The sequence below is a fragment of the Hippocampus bargibanti genome, linkage group LG14 (genome assembly GCF_051943395.1).
Source record: "Hippocampus bargibanti isolate YZ-2025 linkage group LG14, ASM5194339v1, whole genome shotgun sequence".
NCBI classification, from domain to species: Eukaryota; Metazoa; Chordata; class Actinopteri; order Syngnathiformes; family Syngnathidae; genus Hippocampus; species Hippocampus bargibanti.
The window spans coordinates 4,980,859-5,003,373 of record NC_142747.1 but is presented as its reverse complement, the minus strand read 5'-3'; the positions used below and the strand labels follow the sequence as shown (position 1 = coordinate 5,003,373).

The window sequence follows — 22,515 nt, the reverse complement described above, 5'->3', positions numbered from 1 at the left end:
TTGCATTTTACGGTACTTTGGTCTGAAAACTTCGTGTTGATGGCTAAATTAGAAGGAAAACACATAAATAACGGGATGGTGAATCGTTGTGTGTTGCACCAAGACAACTATTTGATATTCGCTGACACAAATTCCCAGCTAACAAATCAGCCCATTTCCAACGGAGCTTGGGCGCCATCTTCTGCATTTTCTGGGTGCCACATTGCTGTCATTGACGGCTCGAATTGATATGGGAGGACTCCTTTAATCAATTGCAAACATTTATGCTTTTGAACTACAGTAAAGTCTCGTTATATCGATATCGGATATATCGATAGTCCCGGTTATATCGATACTATTTCTATGCACGCACGGAGAAAATTGCATGCAAACAGGGTCGGATATATAGATAGTCCCGGTTATATCGATATTTTTTCGGACTCCCTTGAATATCGATATAACGAGACTTTACTGTATTTGAATCATATTCATAACTGGATGAATAACAAGAAAGCATCTTCTCCGAATCTGAAGCCATTGTTTTGATTCTCGAGCAAGGCAAGACGTCTTGGCGTGACGTCACGAACAAGGGGGTGGGACCTTCTGAAACTGTCTTTCATTTTACTAAAAATATCAGCCTGCGTGTTTTGGATATTTTAGATGCTATAAAACGTTTTTCTGATGTCAGTAGGAAACAAAAAAAAAATGGTGCCGGTTGTCCTTTAAATGTAGTGTGTACAAACCTCATAGCACAGTAAGTACACGACAACATTTATTAACTGTCTTTCAAATGTAAAAAATATCCCTGATCAGTTAACAAATTTGGCTCAAGGAATATGCAAGATATGGCGTTTACATTTCGCAGATACTGGGAGGGGGAAATGGAAATAGATTAAAATAACATATGCACTGTGATTTATCAAGATTGCGTCTGTTTTTAATAAGTTTCAATCGAAGGTGCAAAGTTAAAGAAATCAACATTTCTTGAAAAATGGAATCACTTTCAACATTCAAAACATTATTACACAACGAAATATTCAAGATCAATAATACCTACTTGTGTTAAATTCCGCAAAATCATGGATGGATTGTCTTGACCGCGTGCTCTACTAACTCCACGGACGCCCTCGACTTCACGCGCAAACAGTACACGTGTACCGTCGCCAAGCACACAGACATAGGCTACCTGCAGTTGAAATTTGCATACTCGGCACGGCAGCCAATCAGAAGCCTGCTTCTTTCTTCCGGACTTTCGCAAGCGTTATAAAGTCGTGCATTTGCATATCATTCCGAAGTAGATGCGCAGAACCTCAGCCCAGAAGAAAGATTCAAAAGAAGCTAACAACATATGTCACGCTACAAAACGTAAATTTACATTAAACCGTGACTGTAGAGTGTACGTGAGACTTATGAAAGGGGCTTAGTGGCTTGGAGAATGCCATGCAAACGTTGCATTGAGCACCATGATTATAAATGATTACTGCAGCAATATCTACAGCCATGGATTTATACTGTAAATTAAGCAAGGTAGCATTTGTGATAGGTACATCCGTAATTAAAAAAAAAACTTTATACTGACAATCTTATTTTTTAATGTGATTAGTCGTCTTGTTGTGTTTCGAGTTGTGAAAAATGGGGCGGGCAGGTTTTCAGAGTTATCTGCCCTGTTGTCCGCTAACTTTTTTTGTCATGACTTTCAGACACTGTTTTTACTATAATTTGGACAAGTTCGGCGGGCCGGATTAAAAAGCCTAACGGGCCGTATGTGGCCCGCGGGCCGTACTTTGCCCACGTCTGCTCTAGAATCAAAACAATGGCTTCAGATTCGGAGAAGATGATTTCTTGTTACTCATCCGGTTATGAATATGATTCAAATAGTTCTGAAGAGGAAAGCATAAATGTTTGCAATCGATTAAAGAAGTACTTGCGTATCAATTCAAGCCGTCAGGACTCCAATGTAGCGTCCCAGAAAATGCACAAGATGGCGCTCAAGCTTCATTGGAAATGGGCTGATTTGTCTGCTGGGAATTTGTGTCAGCTAGTATCAAATAGTACTCTTGGTGCAACACACAACGATTCACCATCGCGTTATTTATGTGTTTTCCTTCTAATTTCCCCATCAACACGGATCAACACGAAGTTTTCACACCAAACAAAGTGCCCAAAATGCATTGTTTGTCGCTTTCTCGGTCAGGGGCGTTCCAGACGTGATGTCACGGTAGGTATCGTCACCAACTCAAACAAGACTTCCTGAATATTCAGCGCGAGTCTTAAAACGTAAAATATAGCTATATGCGGTGGAATCTTTGTAAAATCCGCTCAGTAGAAGTCATTTGAAGTGATTTTACAAATTATGGACACAACTTGTCCGGTGGCGTTGATTGTCCTTTAATTGCTAGGGGGAAGAAGCTGTTTGCCTAGCTATCTAGCTGGCTATTTATTAGCTATCTAGCTAGATATCTAATATGTATCTAGTACCTATCAGTTGCTATCAATTAGCTAGCTAGCTTTCTTTCTAATTGAGTTACTTCCGGGTTGAGTGAACGCTGGCGCGTGCGTCTGCCGCTACTCGCCCACAAAATAACTCCTGTGACTGTAAAGTGACCTGGAAAAGGTGGTGGGCAGGGTGCAGAGGGTCCAGTAGGATTTTTTTTCCACCCTATTGTCTTGATTCTTGTTTGTGTGTTCATGTGTATTCTCTCATTATTTTTCCAGGTTATTTTTATTTATTAATTTATTAATGTATTTATTTATTTATTTATGTATTTGTTTGTTTGTTTGTTTGTGTTGGTGGGACTTCAAAGTACATTTGAGTTCACAAGCAGGACTAGCAAACCAGGCAGGGGAGGTTGGGTGTTAATTGTGTAAATTAATCTTGTTTACCATATGCAAGAGCTGTAAATAACCGAAAGCTCTTAATGACCCTCATTAAAGCAGATAAATAACGAGTTTAGCTGCTTTGCTAGCTCTCAGATCGTCCAAATGTGTCCTATTTATTGTTGGGTGGCGTCAAACCTCTCAAAGACTCGCTGTGTCTCAGTGCCCCAATTTTTTTCCTTGACTTTTTTTAAATGAATGTAGGCCCAGCAAAATGTACGGAAATGTAAATCTAGTATCAGTCACTGTTGAGCTTTAATCCATATTTTTATTTTCATCGCATCTGACATACAGCTCTAAATTTCCTTGTGAAAAATTATTCATCTCAGTGATATGAGAAAGTATTTTGCGTTGATGCGCTTTGTGCCATTCGTGCCGCGAGAGAGAACCTTGTGACGTTGTTGCAATGTGCCAGAGGGATCTGTGAGCTTCCGGGACCTGGTGGCCATTTTGCATTCACACAATGGCGGGCAACAAATTAAATTGGGCAATTTCGTCATTGTGTAAGTGTTGGAAACACTCATTATATTTACCATCGTGAAAAACAAACAATTTTAATATTTCTGCAAATGTGGCGGAGACACGGACAGTTCCACACTCCTGCTGTCCCATGACTCGTATTTCTAATGCTTACCGTCATCATGCCTTCCATCATTCCCGTTTCAGCCTTGGAGGGGGGGGCTTGCAGCCGCTCCATTGCCCACCTTTCCACCACCGAGGCCACCTTGGGGTTGTCGATGTTGAGCAGGCGAAAACCCGTCATGTTGACGCCGCTGTAGCGGTATGGCTCCAGGTCCAGTGCAAACAGGTCCTGCCGGGGAAAGTGGTTCACGTAAAGTCGCTTCGATCATGTTTTTGTTTGGGTATTTTTTTTTGTCCATTGAGCCACTTGATGGTTATACATTTTCTGATGCTATGTTTGATTGCTATTATGCTCGTTAGCTCTTAATACAAGCAAGGATCTCATTCGCAAGCGTCTCCAACAGACATCGATTTAATGTAGATTTGGATTTGCCTTTATTAGTCTCGCAGTGGAGAAATTTACATTTCACAGCAGCAAAGATTATTTCAAGTTGTTTTCTTTTTCGTGGTGGAGATAATTGGAATACAGTGATACCTCATCTTACAAACTTAATTGGTTCGCAGAAAGTGTGTGTCAGGCGCAACGTGTGTCTTCCAAACATTAATTTCCCATAGGAAACTTAAAAATTTGAATAATCCATTTCACGGTCCCAATAAAACATAATTTTCGACTAAACAAGCCTTAAAACTACACAAAATATACCTTATTTTATGTATAATAAATGTGACAATGTATTGTAATTAAAGAAATAAGCTCTATTGTGTAATAAAGTCGTTTTATTTACCTTTGTGATGGTCCATCGATGAGAAGGTTTCTTCAGCCGTCATCTGTACAAATTTGAAGGTTTCTGACGTTTCGCCTCCTATCCAAGAGGCTTCGTCAGCGAACTAAAGTCTGACTGGTCGTATCGGCCCTATTTATATATCCCTAATGTCCAGACATGGCGGCGCCGGACATAGCTATGATAGGTCCCTACTCTCAGGTTGGGGGAGCAGAGGACCACTCCCTGTGGCCCCACTGATTGTTCCTACATTCCTGACTAACAACTGGCCTATTTGCCCCACTCCCACCGGTATCACCTCATCAGCATTACGAATGTTGCCTAACCTGTTTTGCATAAGCAGGCTATTGTATGAACGATCCGAATTGAACCTCACCCCACCGGACCGGTTTAATGAAGGATTTTGTTGTTATCAGGAGAGCACTCACTAACTGTGGGTGCCCTCAGTGGTCATTCAACAAATGTCAGAAAGAAAGAATAGGGAATGAAACCAAAAATTCTCAAGATACAAAAAGGAGAGGAGTAGCAGTACCTTACATTGCAGGAGTTTCTGAAAAATAAGAGTCCTTTGGCAACACAAAATTTCTACTTATTTCAAACCGATAAACACGTTAAGGCAAAAATTAGTGCATCCAAAAGATAGGCTACCAAATGAAAAACAAAGTAATGTAGTTTATTCAATACATTGTAAGAATGAAAATTGTAAAGAGCAGTACATTGAGGAGACTCAACAAATTCTCAAAAAAAGACTTCATCAACATCGCAGGGATAATACAAGTGGGCCTCAATCGGCAGTACATTTGCACCTAAAAGCTAGCAACCACTCATTTGACGACAATGAGGTTAAAATCTTAGCGAAAGAACATAGATGGTTTGAAAGGGGGGTAAAAGAAGCAATTCTTATAAAACAACAAAATCCTTCATTAAACCGGTCTGGTGGGGTGAGGTTCAACTTGGATCGTTCATACAATAGCCTGCTTAGGCAAAACAGGTTAGGCAACATTCGTAATGCTGATGAGGTGATACCGGTGGGAGTGGGGCGAATAGGCCAGTCGTTAGTCAGGAATGTAGGAACAATCAGTGGGGCCACAGGGAGTGGTCCTCTGCTCCCCCCAACCTGAGAGTAGGGACCTATCATAGCTATGTCCGGTGCCGCCATGTCTGGACATTAGGAATATATAAATAGGGCCGATACGACCAGTCAGACTTTAGTTCGCTGACGAAGCCTCTTGGATAGGAGGCGAAACGTCCGAAACCTTCAAATTTGTACAGATGACGGCTGAAGAAACCTTCTCATCGATGGACCACTCCTGTACGACTGAGAGCTTACACAGACGCTTTGTGATGGTCGTTGATGTAGTTGCCTCTTGATGATATCCGAGTGAAGATGTCGTGCTTTCTTGGCGATAATACCCTCACACAGTGTCCCTTACTAGCTGCTTTTTGTTAATCCAAATCAACAGAAAATTTTCAACCTCTTCTATTGCCTGAGACCGTTGCTTAGACAACACACAAACACCCTGAGCCACACGTAGCAATAGTCGACTTAGCATACTGGTACTGGGACGCGAAGTCACAAACGCACACCTCGTTCGTGTTTTTCGATGATCTTCTTCTTCTGCTTGACTGTAATTTTCTTTTGTGTCCTCTTCGTCGTAACACTAGCCCGTGGTGGGCCAGTGCACTCGAAGAAAGTGGGTGTGGAAAAGTTGTCCGGCAGTCAAGGTGTCGCTGTTCGGCCGTGTGGTTTGGTGTTCTTCCGCCGAAAACTAGTCCGCCAGCCATTGTGGCACTCCATGTGTTTTCCGAAAACTAGTTTGTATGCCAAGATTATATTCTCCCAAATTTAATGTTCGTAAGGCGAAAAGTTCGGAAGCTAAAGCGTTTGTAAACAGAGGTATCACTGTATCTGACATTGCATTGGTGAGCGTGCATGTGACCAGACCTACATTGGGTGATAACTTTCTGGATTATTTTCGTTCAGGCTTGCTTGCTTACCAGCGTGGTGAAGAAAAAGTGGTAATATTCTGTCATCATCCCCATGGACAGGATCTGCAGAGGGTTGAAAAGCAGATGCGGCATCATGCTAAGTTTGCGATTTGTTTTTTTTTTTTTTATATTGGCAGATTTTGTTCCTTAATGTGAAGTCACAACTCTGCCGGTGTTTCGGCGGGAACACACAATTGCCAATTTGGCTCATTTTCCACATTGTCGATTGAAGCAAAAACCTGCTGAAACACACTTTGAATTTTTAGTCCCTAAACTGGAAAAAACATTCAATAAAAGCAAAAAAAAAACAAAAATAAAAAAAATGTGCCAATGCAAGTGGAAAATTAGACCTGAAAGACTTGGAAAGTTTTCACAAAAATAGATTGAAATGGCAGGGCTTTAAAAAATTACCCTCAATGTCCAAAATCAAAAATTATTCTTGGTTGCCAGCCAATCGCAGGGCCCACAAAGGCAAACAACCGTTTGCTCTCACACGCACACCTAGGGAAAATTTACAGTGTTCAATTTGCCTTCCGTACATGTTTTTGGAATGTGGGAGGAAACCGGAGCACCCGGAGAAAACCCACGCGGGCCTGGGGAGAACATGCAAATTACGCACAGGGAGGCCGGACCAGGTCTTGAACTCACAATTTCTGAACTGTGAAGTCAGAATTCTAAATGGATGGACAGACGCTCCCCAATTTACGAACGAGATACTTTCCGAACGGTCGTTCATAATGTGAATTCGTTCGTGAGTTTCTTCAGTGCTATATTTTGAATGGAATGCATGTTTAAGGCTTATATAAGTATGTTTAATGCTTTTATAAGTAACCCGATGATCATTTTGTGTTTGGGAGCCTTTTACTGAGTGAGTTGCTTGTTCTGTAGCCACAAAGGGAGATAAGTCTTCTTGTGCCGGTCCCAAGCCCGAATAAATACAGAGGGTTGTGTCAGGAAGGGCATCCGACGTAAAAGCTCGGCCAAAACAAACATGCAGATCAAACCTCTAAAGATGGAGGACACTGATTTGCCGTGGCGACCCCTTGAAGGGAAAAGCCGAAAGGAAAAGAAGAAGTAGAAGAGTAAAAGTCTGCACACCCCTGTTCTAATACCAAGTTTTTGTGTTCTGAAATAATGAGAACAATAATTATTTGAACTTCCACCATGGATGTCGCCTGTCATCTGTGCAGCTCAATTTCAACTACTCATTTTATATTTATTTTATATAACTCATATATTCATCTTTTTAAAAGAGTAGTACAAATAAAAAGCAAAGACCTATGTGATTGCATTAATGTGCACACCCTCCAATGATTGTGTGTGCAGCCGTGTTCCGAACGGATCAGTCGCATTCAAATCCAGGTGAGGTGGGCGTCAGCACACACCCGCCTCCAAGTAACCCTGGGCCAAGTTTTGCTCTTCTAGGAGCCTTTCCCTGACATTTTCCCCCCGATTGTTTTATGCTAACACTGACAGGTGTTCAAAACGGTTCATAATTCCCTCCATCTTGTCTAAAAGAATCTCAGTTGAAGATGAAGACAAAGATTCCCACACAAAGGCCTTAAATATGTGAAACATCTCTTCTGGGAGATATTTAGAGAACATTTGCAGTATGTGGTAGTGATTTTGGAGTCTCTCACCTGCTTGAGGACATCAGCCGACGTTTGGTACGAGCAGTCGAAGATGACGTAAAACTCCTTCCCTTTCTTCATCTCCTTGAGGAGCGGCCTCGCGTCTTTGCTTCCCATTGGCAACTGGCGGATCTTGATTTTGATGCTGTGTCTGGAGGGAGCTTTGATCAGCTCTTGCAAGCGAATCAGGCCTTCAACCCACAAATGTCATCATTACTTCATATGCTATATGCTCTGACCCGATATCATCAGTCTACTTGTACAAAAGCCTCCATGTCAAATTAGCATTGCGGGTCAAGCTAACGTGGACCCAACCAACGCAATCTTCGAAACAGCTTATTGCTGCAAAATTTTTCGCAACTGACCCGTCGCGTCCTCGTAGACCACAGTAACCGTCTTCCACTTGTAGTACTGCACAATGTCCAGCACGGCTCGACTTATGGAGGCATATTCGGGATAGAGGTTAATGTAGAAGCTGTCTCTGTTGTCCACGGATGGATGCTTCCAGCGGGTCTGGATGTGAGGGACTTCCAGGGCGTTGCAGATGGACTGAACGGCACTTACTGACGAGCTGTGCGACGGTCCGAACACAGCCCCAACACCAAGTGCCAATTGGTCGCAGGCTAAGAGTTGCAAAAGAGGGGGAGGGTGGCATGAAAAATGATGATGAAAAATTGAATTTTGTCACAGTTACGCAGGAGAACATTCTCTGCCAAGCAGGATTGGATGTCTAAATTACAGTTAGAGTACCCATTGGACTTCCTTCATCAGGAGTCCCAAAGATAATGTATACTGCTGCAAATCATCAGTCTAACAATGTAAATTCACTCTGTTACCTGATCCCACCAAGGGGGTGCAAATACACATTGTGCAGCAAACAATAGAGGACCTGAGATTGAACCTTGAGGCACACCACACATTACTTGGTGGCCTCGCAGGGAACACGTATCCAAACTTAACATAAATTTTCTGTCAGTGAGTTAGTTGGCGGCAAGAAAATAGTCACATTTTCATTTTGAGATTTTCCGACAAGAACAAACGATACCCATATACTGACCTCTTCTGGAGGCCTCGAAGCTGTCGAAGAGATTTATTCTCTGGACGTCGTAGGTCAACGTGGTGTTTGGCATGAGGGTCCGGTTCCTGTTGATGTTTGTCACTGCAAACTTAAAGGCCAACTCCTCCACACTGATGGGCTCAGTCTCCAGCGTCTCGAAGATGCCGCCTGTGTGGGTGGACAACCCGCAAGCAAAACAGGCTAAAAGTTTTACAGTGATACCTCGGTTTAGGAACGCTTTAGCTAACGAACCTTTCGCATTACGAACATTAAATTCGCGAGAATATAATCTTGGCATACGAACTAGTTTTCGGGAAACACACGAAGCACCACAATGGCTGGCGGACTAGTTTTCGGCGGAAGAACACCAAACCACACGGCCGAACAGCGCCACCGTGGCTGCCGGACTACTTTTCCACACCCCCTTTCTCTGAATGCATATGTGTCGTACATGATTTGCTATCGACTGGATACTTTTGCTTTTTTGAGACCGAAAAAGACCCCATCACAGGCTAGTGTTCTGTACTTTATATGACTGTAATATAGAAAACTGCATTTATTCCTTTAGTTATTAATGTTATTTTAAACAGGGAGACTCCTCCAAATTGCATCGTTGAGTGAGCATGAATATGACATAATGTTGCACAGATACGCTAGGGTCATGTCGCTGGAATTTGCGGATTTAATCCCATTCAGAGAAAAGCCTCACCTCGGCCCGCCTCGTCCTATTTGCTCGGCCTACATTCCGACGCAGCTTTTGGGAAAAGCCTGTTGTTGCTGGGACATTGAGACAAACAGGGCCGTGCTTATGGGGATCAACGCAGGTTGTCTCCGTCGCCAACACATCTTGGCAACATCTTTGGCAACTATGCAGTTTCATAGTTTGGCGAACTTCTTTGATCGGCCTTTAGGCTCCGGCGCAGCAGATGCGACGCTCTGCAAATGTCTTTGTCTTAAGCTCTAAATCTTCCCTCGGGAACATTGATGAAGCCTCCGTCAACACGGACGTCACATTTCGCAAGACTATAGACAGCAACTCTTTCGAGTGACATTGCAAAGTGCCACAATAATTCGCAAATATGATCATCCCCCCAGCACCCTTTCCTCTTTTTTTATTTTTTTTAAATACATCATGTCCCCAGAATGCAGTCGACTGACTTTTTCCGCAAACCTCCCAAACATGCGGTTGTTGACAGCCAATTTTTGGATAATGAGCCGCGTGCTGATTCACCAAGCTGGAATACGTTCTTACGCAATCATGCATGTAGCAGCCCACTGTTTTGTGGAAAAGTTTAAACCTGAAGAAAAATTCTTTCGACTTGGAGTAGGGGGAAAAAGAGGAAAGTCAAGGCCAGATTAAAAACAAGGCCCAAACCTTTCAAATGGAAATGAACCAAACGCTTTTATTAATGCTCTTATTTCAAATGACAATCCAGTCAGGTTGTTTGTTGGTTTTTCTTTTCACATGAATGACCTTTTTATCTCTCGGTGCACATACTTGTGCGTGCCACATCGTTCGCTTTTGAAAGACGTGCTCCCGCCCCAAGCAGCGGGTCCTGCTAAAACATTTCCGAATTCTGCACACAACCGATTCACGCATCAATCAACCATTTTTCAAGCACACACATGCACACACACGCCACATACACAAACACACGGCCCAACTTGTCTCTTCCAAGCAGATGGTCCATTTTGTGCGCAGGGCCAGAATACCCCCCTTTCGACCCCCTCCGCCTCCGCACTACTATGTAGATTTTCTGATTTACATCTTGGTCGCCGATGTCTAATCACTCAAACACAAAATGATGCGCAGCCACCGCATGAATAATCTCCAAAGCGCTGCGAACGCGAGAGGCGAATACAACAGGGAAAGCAGATTCATTTGGCTTCCTTGTTTGTTTGTGTGGTGAATAGAGGGAACACAAAATGGAAATTTCAGAGGTAAAAAAAATCTTAACAAGAGTATGTCCTCATATGTAATATTTGGATAAAAAAAAAGATTACAAGCGGTGGTTGGTTAGCTGTCATTTATTTAGTTAGTCTGTTAACTAAAAAAACAATTAAAATAAAAATATAAAATATATAAATAATCAAATAAAAAATATGTTTCCAGTAATTCTGTTGGTCACTGGATGATCGGTGACAGTATAAATGTCCTTTAAATGGGTCAAAATGCGTGCAAGGGGCTCATTTGCTCAACTTCATTTGCTAAATGTGTTCATCGGAAAGGAAGCGTTTGAATAAAGTGCAGCCGATAAAAATGCCGGCGACGCATTTTGGAACCGTACAAAGACGAATTTCTCTGCACATCTATTTTTTTATGAGGCATATCACAGCTTCCGTTTGCAGGCGACAAATAGGTCACTGCATCCACGAGATAAATAAATTGCCTTTTTTTGGGGGGGGGGTTTGTGCCTGCAACATGACCCCATCAAATTCACTCAATAGTGAATTTGATGGGGTCATGTTGAAAAAAATGGGAAGTTGAAAAAAAAAAAATATATATATATATATATGTATATGTATATATACATACATACGTAAAATAAATAAAAATGATTAGGGGTCATTGTCGCTATCGTCAACACAAGTTAGCATTTGTCTTCCCTACGTTATTAGGTCAGACTGTGTTGTGGGGCAATGCATGCTGGGAGGTCAGGAAAACGAGAGCGCTTCAGGGATACTGCGATGGGCCTCCAGCGCTACGCTCCTTCGGATGGAGAACAAATGGCGACGACGAGCCTTCATGTGAAGTCAGATATTTAGGGGGGGGGGGGGCGTTTTCTACATTTGGAACGCGTTATAGAGCACCACATGTTTGCAACACCTGCGTGTCACATTGAATATCCACGGTACGCATTACTTTTTCCAAAGTAATCGGATTACAGATGGGTCCGGCGGTGGGGGGGCGGGGTCTTTTTGGGTACAACGTGGTGTAGTGTTCTACTTTCTCTCGGCTCGCAGTGACCCATCTGACTTGGGCGCTCGCCAGCCCCAAGAACTGAATGAGACGCTCCGAAAAAGCAATCTACGATCTACGTTTGATGTGCGGCACTGAGCTCTCTCTGTTAGTCCGGCGAAGCCCGACACACGTGGAGTGAAAATGAGGGATGATGTTTTGGCAGTTTGACACAATGATTGAATGCTCGCGACGGACTCGTCGATTCAATCGTTTGCGTTGGCTCGTCGGCTTTGACTTTCCGCAGAAAGAAGATTAATGTCTGTTGTTAAAGGATTTGTCATCATTACGACAAGAACGAAACGACAACACCTGCCAAAACAGAGCCATGTTAATTGGAGTGAACGTGGCACCATATGGGCCAGATTACAGATAAACCGAATGAGAATAGCAACGATTACGCCCGACCCGTCCTTGAATGCGACGGATTAACGACACAGAGCGCGGTTTGAGACGAGAGAGAATGGGGCGGTAGCTTGTCCGCTTTCACAACTCGAGACGGGGGCGAGCAAAGCAACATCCTGCTGGCCATTGAGGCGGCTGGGCGTCGCCGCTCGGGTCGAGGGTTTCCCTGACGCCGGCCAGGGCGAAAGCAGAACGACACAGTAATAAAAATTGATAATACAAAAAAAAAAAGATAAAATGACACTAAAAGTTATAAGATTTATGATTGAATTGTAAGCAATTTGGTATATAATAGTATTCAATAGAAAACGTTCTTTAAAACCAACAGATTGACATCATGTACTATTCTGTTGTATAGCTTGTGTCGGCCATTTTGAATGCATCTCGACTTACGACCGTTTGATTTATGACCGTTTTGTCGGAACGGAACCCGTTCGTAAGTCGGATGTTACCTGTATTTTAGAAGTCCAAGATGGTCAGACGTTTCGCTTCTTATCCAAGAGGCTTCGTCAGCGAACTAAAATTTGGTGGTAGCCCTGGCCCTATATATTATTATTTTATGTGTATACAGTAAAGTCTCGTTATATCGATATTGGTTATATCGATAGTTCCGCTTATTACGATACTATTTCTACGCACGCAAGGAGAAAATTACATGCGCGCAGGGTCGGATATACTTATAGTCCCGGTTATATCGATATTTTTCGGAGTCCCGAGAATATCGATATAACGAGACTTTACTGTATTATTATATCTCACGAGCCTTGATTTTTGCTGTTGTTTTTGTGTGTGTGTGTTTTTTTTTTTTGTCACTGAGTAGTTGTGCGTCGTGTGGAACACGTATAGATTGTTTTTCAGCATTTTTGGCCACAACATTTATCAAGGGGGAGACTGTGCTGAGCAGTGGCGCCTTTTGGGCAGCACGAATAAGGCAGCAATGTTTTTGATTTGGGAGGAATGTCAGTGCTATTTGATCGTCATGGACAGCTCTAGGGCGATTGTGCTTTTTTTGCGCAAGTAATGGGCAGTCATATCAGAGCCCTGCTTTGTTCAGCGGAAAGGTCTGCACTGTTGGACAGTCTGCAGCCGGATGGATGCATGACTTGAGGAGCCCGCGATGAGAAAAAGGAGCGTCAGCGCAGAACGGCCATGCACATATGGAACTGTCGCGGCTTGGAATTGAAGCGGATTTACGTGGCACAGGAGATGTGAGACAATCACTTTTGTCATTGCTTCATGTTTGCTTTAACCATTTAGTTTGTAGCAGACGTGTACTTTTCACCATGCCGTCCCTAATTCAATGGTGAAATGGACGCTTTGATCCTCTCTTTCGTCTAGCACTGCGTCATACAACAAAGATGGTGACGAAAGTGCTTCAGATTGAATGACCGTCTGTGTCTTTTGTGTTGTCACATTATTTGGTATTTAGTTTTTTTTGTTTGTTTTCTTCAAGACGGTGACTGCCGTTACAGCAGATAGCTATCACTGACCGATAAAGCGACACATACAATGCATTTTGGGTACTTTGTTTGGTCTGAAAACTTCGTGTTGATCCATGTTGATGGTGAAATTAGAAGGAAAACGCATAAATAACGCGATGGTGATTTGTTGTGTTGCACCAAGACTACTATTTGATTCTAGTTGACACAAATTACCAGCAGACGAATCAGCCCATTTCCAACGGAGCTTGGACGCCATCTTGTGCATTTTCTGGGATGCTACATTGGGGTCCTGACGGCTTGAATTGATATGCAAGTACTTCTTTAATCGCTTTCAAACATTTATGCTTTCCTCTTCAGAACTATTTGAATCATATTCATAACATGATGAGTAACAGCATCTTCTCCGAATCTGAAGCCATTGTTTTGATTCTAGAGCAAGGCAAAAACATCCTGGTGTGACGTCACGAACAAGGGGACGGGACCTTCTGAAACTTGCAATTTCTGGGGTCATTTTGAAGTCGTTTTGGGACACTTTATGTCATTTTTATTGAGGTTTTGCATTTGACTAAAAATGTCAGCCTGCGTGTTTTGGGTATTTTAAATGCTATAAAACGTTTTTCTGATGTCAGTTGGGAAACAAAAAAATGGTGTCGGTTGTCCTTTAAGTAGGCCAGTATTTGTCGGTGACACATTTCAAGCCTTGCCTTCAAGCCTGAGTCCTCCTGTTTAAAAAGTCTTTTTTATTTTATATTTTTGTGTTTGTGATGCAACATGCATGCTGCCTGTCCTAATGAAGCACATGTATCACCGATTGCGTCAGCTCTAAAATGACTAATTACATGGCCCCTCTCGTCAACTTTCAAAGCGCTCGCCCGTAAACCGTCGACAAATTTCAAAGTGTCCGCACGCCCCCCCCCCCCAGCTCTCATGCCTCGGCAGTCCTCCTCTGACCCGCGCCGGCGTCCTCTGGCAGCCCGACACCGCGGTGGATTAACGGGATTTCAATCTCGTTGTGGCCAAGCGCACCGATCCCCCGCCCCCGGCCCCCCTTCGCCATGAATATTGTCATGATGATTATTGTGGGCGATATACAGAAACCTGAAATAATCCAGTCGGTAACCATGATAGTATAGAAGTCAATTACCGTGGGTGGGTTTTTGTTTTTGCTGAAATAGAATCTTGTGGGCGGATATTTTGTGTTTGATGCAATATTTTGCCTATGACCCAAAATACACGTAAGTATAAAAAAATCATTTTTATCAGATAGTTTGGTGGTACCATGACGTGTTCATTTAAGCAGTGTTAAGAATGATATGTTTTAAAATAAAACCCATCCTTTATAAATTGAAGCGTAAAATGTACAGAGTCCAAATATTGGTAACAATTGTTGTTGTGACACAGCGCCGTTGCATTTGCAAACTACAAAGTTTGTACCTTTTTCTGAAGTCACCTATTTCCACATTTTAGTCAAATTCAATTATTTGAAATCCAAAAATAAATGTAAAATCTACAAAACCATTCTATATTTTTATTTATGTATTACTTTTTCATGCACCCATTTCAGCAAAATGACTTAAAAATGTCATTATTTTTAAAAGAATCATCTTGTTCAAAATGCACATAGAATATAATATAATGAATGTTAAATTTTTGGTTGATTTTAAAAACCTCACAAAATTATTCTGCATAGTATTTATGATATTATTTAAAAGAACCCCATTCATTGATACGCCATTAAATGAACAAATGCCCTATTTATGTACACAAAAGTGATGGAACAATCTTAAACTACGTGAACGTGCACAAAAGTGTAACTCAGTGTCATCCTCCTTTTACTACTCAAATTTTGACAAGCAACATCAACAATAATCAATATGCATCTTCTCTCATGCCACTCTTCAAAAAGTCATACGCATCATGCGAACGATGTCATGCAAGAACGAATCCGCTGTGTGCCGAGCGCTCTGACATTTTGCAAAGGACCCAACGCGATGCTTCGCTTCAGTCACTCACCAATCCTGAGGACTTGCTGCCAACTGAGCCACAAGTCTGCAAGGAAATAGAGCAGAGACAAGAGCAGCCCTCTCCTCTTCGCCATGGTCCTCCCCGGGGGCTCTGCTTCAGCATGGAGGTCAGTTTTCCGCCCAAGTCATGCTGAGATGCCTTTGCCGCTCCTCGTACCCCTGACCGTCGCAATCAACTGGCCCCTGACCCCCTCATCGTCGCCTCGCTCATTGTGTGAAGTAAGAACAAGAAAAGGAAGGAGGGGAAATCGCTAAATTCTACGTCAAAGTCCTTCATGTGTGACACAAGTGTTGTTTTCCATGTTCAGGTCGCATCAGTTTTTTTTCCCGGCGCACGCTTGAATTCAAGAGTGCAAACTGAGGAGGAGGACCATTTAGATAGTCCGTCTGTCAAAGTAGCATGGACAGATTATACTGTTTCCCCCTATGGATTTCAAAATAAAATCTCCAAGCATGAATGAGCTGAAAACAGGAGTTGTCAAACCCATTTGAAATTTGAGGTAGTATTCACCCCCCCCCCCCCATAATAATATCATGACAATTCCAAAAGTTCACCCACTTGACGTTTTGTCAGCGGCATCAGCCCGTTGCGGGGAAAACGATCGTCGACAGTGAAACTCTCATCACGTGACTTCTTCGGCTTAAGCCTGTGGTGGGGTCTTTTTCGGTCCTATAATAGCAAAAAGTATCCTCGATAGCAAACCACGTCCGCACTCAAACAAATGAGGTGACGAAAACTAGTCAGCCAGCCAACACCTCATTCGTGTTTTTCAATGATCTCCTTCTTCTGCTCGACCGTAATTTTCTTTTGTGTCCTCTTCGGCTCAACACTAGCCTCTGGTGGGGTCTTTTTCGGTCCCATAATAGCAAAAGTATCCTTGATAACAAACCACATCTGCACTCAAAGAAAGGGGTTGGGGGACTAGTCCGCCAGCCACCGTGGCACTGTTTGACCGTGTGGTTTGGTGTTCTTCCGCCGAAAACTAGTCCGCCAGCCACTGTGGCGCTATGCGTGGTTAACTAGTTCGTCAGCCAAGACTATATGCTCGCAAATTTAATTTTAGTGAAGCAAAAAGTTTGTGAGCTATAGCGTTCGTAAACTGAGGTACCATCGTGTGTGTGTGCGTGTGTTTCTGTGTGTGCGCGTGTGTGTGTGTGTGTGTGTGTGTGTGTGTGTGTGTGTGTGTGTGTGTGTGCGTGTGTGTGTGTATATCACGGTGCAACTCTATCGAGTATTAAATCCCGAGTAATAGCCCGTACTGGGTCCTTTCAGTCGTCTGGAACTCCATTTACGGGCCAGTTTGAACAAAAATAAAACAATAACACATCACATTGGTGGAAAGTGCAATGAGTGAAAGAAATCTGCAAACTAGTTGATGGGTCAACCAACCATGTGTCAAATGAAAGCAAGATTTATTTTGAAATGAAGCCCTCCTCATTTCCGGCTGTGTTTCTGCTCATTGCCGCTGACTTGACGCAGCCGGTAAAGCCGAGCCTTTCCCTCCCGTGCGGTCACCCAATTGAGGACATGGGCGAACTGGCTGACATGGACATGAAAACATGGATACGTCGTGAAGATTAACTTCAAATCTGCCAGAGGTCGACCTCGACAACGTCTTTGCTTGGATACACCGAGGAATGATGATTAAATCTTCGCCTCGCCGCTGATATGGGATGCGGAACCCAAATGTCATCTTGGCTACAGCCGCTTGCTGCCTTGAAGATTAAGTGCGCCCCTCAAACTGAGGTCCGTGACCTCTGAACTCCCCTGTAGCCCGCCTTTGGGCCAACAAAGAGCTCTGATTATCATCTTGACACCCCTCCATTGATCTGAAATTCCATTTCTAGCTGTCTTTCTGTCTGTGTGTGTGTTTTTCATGCCAATCGACCTTCACTTAGCGACCAAAATTGTACTCAGCTGACAATTCAAAACGCCAAACGCATAATTCTTTTCAGCCGTAAGAAAAAGCTTTATTTCACAGAACAATCAGACAACTGAAGACATATTTTAAAACACGGGCACCAACAACTATGTCTCAAACTGAATTCAACTCAATTTGCTTCAGTTGCTCAGAAGTTTTTCCCATTCTTGAACCCCCAAAACTGTGCAATAAACCCTCCCTGTAATGATCCATTTGTATGTATGTATGTATGTATGTTACTTGTTTCTCTTAAAACAAGATGGTCGAGAAATGTGTCATCTTGCTGCTACTTTGAAATGTATATTTGTATAAATCAATAATAAAAACGTAAACATGGCCAAAATTAATCATGACGCTTTAATTTATCGCAAATTATCTGTGTGATACCCTACAAACAAAAAAAAGCTTATGTACAAAGTTAGCGGATAATGTCTGCATGACATTTAACCTTTTTTCTTGTATTATTTTTAACTTTACTTTCTTTATCAGTACAGATATATTATTCATTTATTGAAATAGCGAAAGGAAAAAACACTTATTTTGTGTTCTACATCATTTTACTTCATTGTGTCTGTGATGCGTATCGGATTATTTAGTTTCTTTGTTGAGATTGCCGTCAAATCCACACGGTCGTAACTAAATCGTGTCTTCCAAGTTGTAATTATTTGGACAAAGCGACCGCTCAAATGTTTGCTCAAACTGAAAAGAAATTGGCGATTGCCAATTAGAGGTGTGGTCCGGTTTAATCGCGTAATCGCTACCTGGTGGTGAAAATTAGCATTGCAGATGATACTCACCACAATTTGTTAACTGCGGCAAGTTGCACAAGATGACGAAAAATAAAGGGCCAAGGCATGAAATAGAAAAACTTTTTTTCCAACCATCATGACGAAGCTGCATCAGTTCCGTTTTGTTCAGATGTACATGCCCGGGCTGCTCCCACTGTAAAACGACGGTTCCATTCTGGATGATTTATAAGGAATGAAAATGGGTGTTTGAAGTGCTGGAGGGAAGCTGGATTGAGAGGACATGTTGGGGTTGAAGGTGAGTGTGTATGGCGTGCTGTTTTGGCTCAGGTATAAGGAGTTGACCGGCGTGTATATGCTCCCCACCGGGTTTGAGTGTCTCAGGGTTGAAAGTTGGGCCGCACTGCCTTGATACAAGCCGGAGGTGCTTTCAGTCGGGTTGGGCATGATGGCGTCATTTTGATTGATAAGATATTGACTGTTTGGGCCTTGCTGGATGGGGTGAGCTGTGAGGCTGGGGAGACTCCGTATCGGCTGATAGTCCATCACAACGGGGTTCCTCAGTGCAGCGGAGTGGTACCCGTCCAGGGACCTTTTGTCCGATATCCGCAGACCACAGATGAACAACAAGCCGGAGCTAAAAAGAAAGGCTCCTGTCACCCAGCCAATGTAAAGCGCGTCTCCCAGCTCCCTCCTCTGAGCGTCGATCAGCAACGGGTCGTAGAAGTCCCGGATGATGACGTGGCCTGTCCAAGACACAGGGATGAAGACGCAGATGGAAGCCAGGAGCTGCATGCCGCCCGCGACCGACAAGATGGCCGCCTTGACTCTGTCGTTACCCCGGAAGCAGGAAGTGGAGCGCAGTCCCAACGTAGCCAACAGGAGCCCCAGTCCAGACAAGGCCAGGGAGCAGCACATGAGGCCCCTGGCGGCCTGGAGCTCGGCAGGCAAGAACAAGAGGGAGTCGTACACCTTACACTGCATTCTGATGTTAGCTTGCCGGTAGCAATTCATCCACAAACCCTCCCAGCGGGCTTCCATCACCACGATGTTCTCCCCAATGAACGCCGTCACCTTCCACATGGGCATCCCCGTGGTGGCGGCCGCTCCGATCAGCCCCACCAGGCCTACGCAAACAGCGGCGAGCTCGCAAACTCCTTTCACCATCGTGTCTGGAGTCCGACTACGTTTGGATCCCAGGTGAGGAACTCAAGCCCCCTCTGCCTACCCCCCAGTATAAAGCAGCCTGTCAGCGACGTGCCTGACATCAGCTGATGCATTTGTGTATAGTCACATGAAGCTTGTTGTGGGAAAACAGCTTCCTGGGCAGTTGGTTGGCTCAGACACATAAGGGTACCATGGTATCGCTGCTTGTTTTGGGTTTTGCTTTCAAAATAACCCAAGTTCTAAACTTTTGTCTCTGTGAACAGCAATCCACGGCACAGAAGCGTAACAATTGCTCACATTTAACTTTGAGTGGGGTTCCCCTCAGAAAGTTTCATGTCCACTAGTTTTAGAAATAAAACAAACATGAAATGAAACAAAAAGTCAGCTTGGGTCGACTCTTGCCAGAACATGAGACAGAAATCCAAAGTGCTCAGTCAGCGTGATAAACACAACATGTAAAGGGTAATTGAGCTATTGTTTTATTTCACATTACACACTAGGCATATCTAAAAACAAACAAACTTTGTTTCTTTAAAACGGTGGTTCTTAAACTGGGTTTGATTGAACCCTAGGGGTTCGGTGAGTCTGTCTCAGGGGTTCGGTGGATTCTCTGCCTCAGAGGTACACCCCTCAGTCTAGTCTGCAGTTGGTGGGCACAGTCATTGAAAGTGTCCTGCTCTGATATTTCCTACCGGTCCGCTTTAAGGTCGCTGGTTTATGCAGCAGGGTGAGACCTCCCTATCAGACCGCTTGAAGATGGTTGGAAAGTGTCTGAGTGAGACTCCCTTCCTAATATTTTAATCCATGCTAACTATGTCGGGGAAAAAAGAAAGTGGTCGGACGAATATGTAAAAGATGGATTTACATGTATCACGGAACGTGACGAGAGTCAGCGTCCCATCTGCATGATTTGCAATGCCAAGTTGAGCAACTCTCATCTCGCACCTGCAAAACTGAAGCAACACTTCTTGAAGCTGCGTGGAGATGGGGAATACAAGAACACAACCGCAAGTTCATGCAGTGTGTTGATTTTGTTATTTGAACAAATTGATATCAATTAACAAAGTGATATTAATGCACAATTCATTTCGTACACCAGTAAAAAAAAACACATTTAATTTTTTATTAAAGAGGGGTTTGGTTAATGAGCATATGAAACTGGTTGGGCCGGTGCCTCCAACAAGATTGAGAACCACTCCTTTAAAGGACAACCGACGTCTCCGGACAAGTTGTGTCCATAATTTGTAAAATGGCTTCAAATGACTTCTACTGAGCGTATTTTACAAAGATTCCACCGTATATAGCTATATTTTACGTTTTAAGACTCGCGCTGAATATTCCGGAAGTCTTGTTTTTGAGTTGGTGACAAGTCCTCACCCTACGTCACTGAAGGAACGCCCCTGACCGAAAAAAAGACACATTGTAGCAGTCCTTCCATCACATCAATGCATTTTGCTGTACTTGTTTGATCTGAAAACTTCGTGTTGCACCAAAAAGAGGCAGAAGAGGGCGACAAAGTTCCGTGTAAGGAATTAATAAGCCTGTGGAAACAAGCTGATTAATTCCTTACATGGAGCTCTGCCACCATCTTCTGCATCTTCTGCATTTTCTGTGACACTACACGTCAGTCTTGAGCCATCAAAACGACCCAGAAAACCTTCTTTAATCGATTGCAAACATGTATGCTTTCCTCTTCAGAACTATTTGAATCATATTCATAACTGGATGTCTAACAAGAAAGCATATTCTCCGAATCTGAAGCCATTGTTTTGATTCTCGAGCAAGGCAAGACGTCTTGGCGTGACGTCACAAACTGGGGGCGGGACTTTCTGAAAATGCCCAATTCGCAGCTCAATTTTTTGCAGCTTTTGGACACTTTAAGTCATTTTTATTGGTGTTTTGCATTTGACTAAAAATATCAGCCCGCGTGTTTTGGGTATTTTAGATGCTATAAAATGTTTTTCTGCTGTCAGTTAGAAAACAAAAAAGTGATGTCGGTTGTCTTTTAAAACTAGTTTAATTCTAGTGCACGAATCATTCCCTTGATGATTTTGAATGACCTGAGCATAATCCAGTTGTACACGCCCGGAACCTCCACCCCAAACCCTCCAACACGCACACACACACACACACACACACACACACACACACACACACACACACACACACACACACACACACACACACACACACACACACACACAAACATTGTGGACTCTTTATACAGTAAAGTCTCGTTATATCGATATTCAAGGGAGTCCGAAAAAATATCGATATAACCGGGACTATCGATATATCCGACCCTGTTTGCATGTAATTTTCTCCGTGCGTGCATAGAAATTGTATCGATATAACCGGGACTATCGATATATCCGATATCGATATAACGAGACTTTACTGTATCTTCATTCCAAGCCACTTGCAAATTACGGTCACGTGATCCTGCTTATCAGGCTACCGGCGCTCTTTTGGCAAACTCAGAACCGTCCCCACCTTAAGAAAGCAGTCACTCTCATCACAATATTTTCAGAATAGGCCACTGCTTTGGTCAGACTAAGTACTTTGAGGAAAAAAATATGTCCAATCTAACTATTACCTATAACATGTGAGCCAATGAGAGCATTAATGTATTTAGAAGGTGTGTTTATACATGAGGCAGTTACACACGTAATGAAATGCCACCAAAACACGTACACTATACGCTCAAAACAGTTTGTAGAAAAGCTCGGCAAGTGTGTGCGACTCATTTTCTGCATGGGCCAGATGTTCATCGCCCCAAGATATTAGCATATATAAATAATCGCCCAGATGGTTAATAGAACTTTTTATGTTTTTTGCTCACAAGAGGTTTATGGATGTGGTCAAAGAGGACATGAAAGTCGCTGGTGTGAGATAAGAGGATGCACAAAACCGGGATAGATGGTGGACATTGATTCGCCGTGGCGACCCCTTA

The 22,515-nt window shown here is 43.1% G+C and overlaps 2 protein-coding genes across 3 annotated transcripts in view; both read right to left on the bottom strand.

Moving 5' to 3' along the window:
- Positions 1 to 16,064, bottom strand: part of LOC148888065 (glutamate receptor ionotropic, kainate 1) — a 34,481-nt gene extending 18,417 nt beyond the window's left edge. The window contains exons 1-6 of one of the 2 annotated variants that reach the window (XM_089013784.1): positions 15,717 to 16,064; positions 8,898 to 9,065; positions 8,206 to 8,463; positions 7,850 to 8,031; positions 6,219 to 6,272; positions 3,491 to 3,667 (exon numbers count right to left, since the gene is read on the bottom strand). In XM_089013784.1, coding sequence (XP_088869910.1) covers positions 3,491 to 3,667; positions 6,219 to 6,272; positions 7,850 to 8,031; positions 8,206 to 8,463; positions 8,898 to 9,065; positions 15,717 to 15,801 — 924 coding nt within the window. In that variant the 5' untranslated portion in view covers positions 15,802 to 16,064. The remainder of the gene's footprint in view (positions 1 to 3,490; positions 3,668 to 6,218; positions 6,273 to 7,849; positions 8,032 to 8,205; positions 8,464 to 8,897; positions 9,066 to 15,716) is intronic. The other variant, XM_089013783.1, reaches the window with a different exon arrangement.
- A 164-nt stretch (positions 16,065 to 16,228) lies between these two features.
- Positions 16,229 to 19,982, bottom strand: LOC148888064 (claudin-8-like). Its single transcript, XM_089013792.1, has one exon. It carries the CDS (start codon positions 19,560 to 19,562, stop codon positions 18,564 to 18,566), a length of 999 nt encoding a protein of 332 aa, XP_088869918.1. The 5' UTR covers positions 19,563 to 19,982; the 3' UTR covers positions 16,229 to 18,563.
- Between the last annotated feature and the right edge of the window lie 2,533 nt (positions 19,983 to 22,515).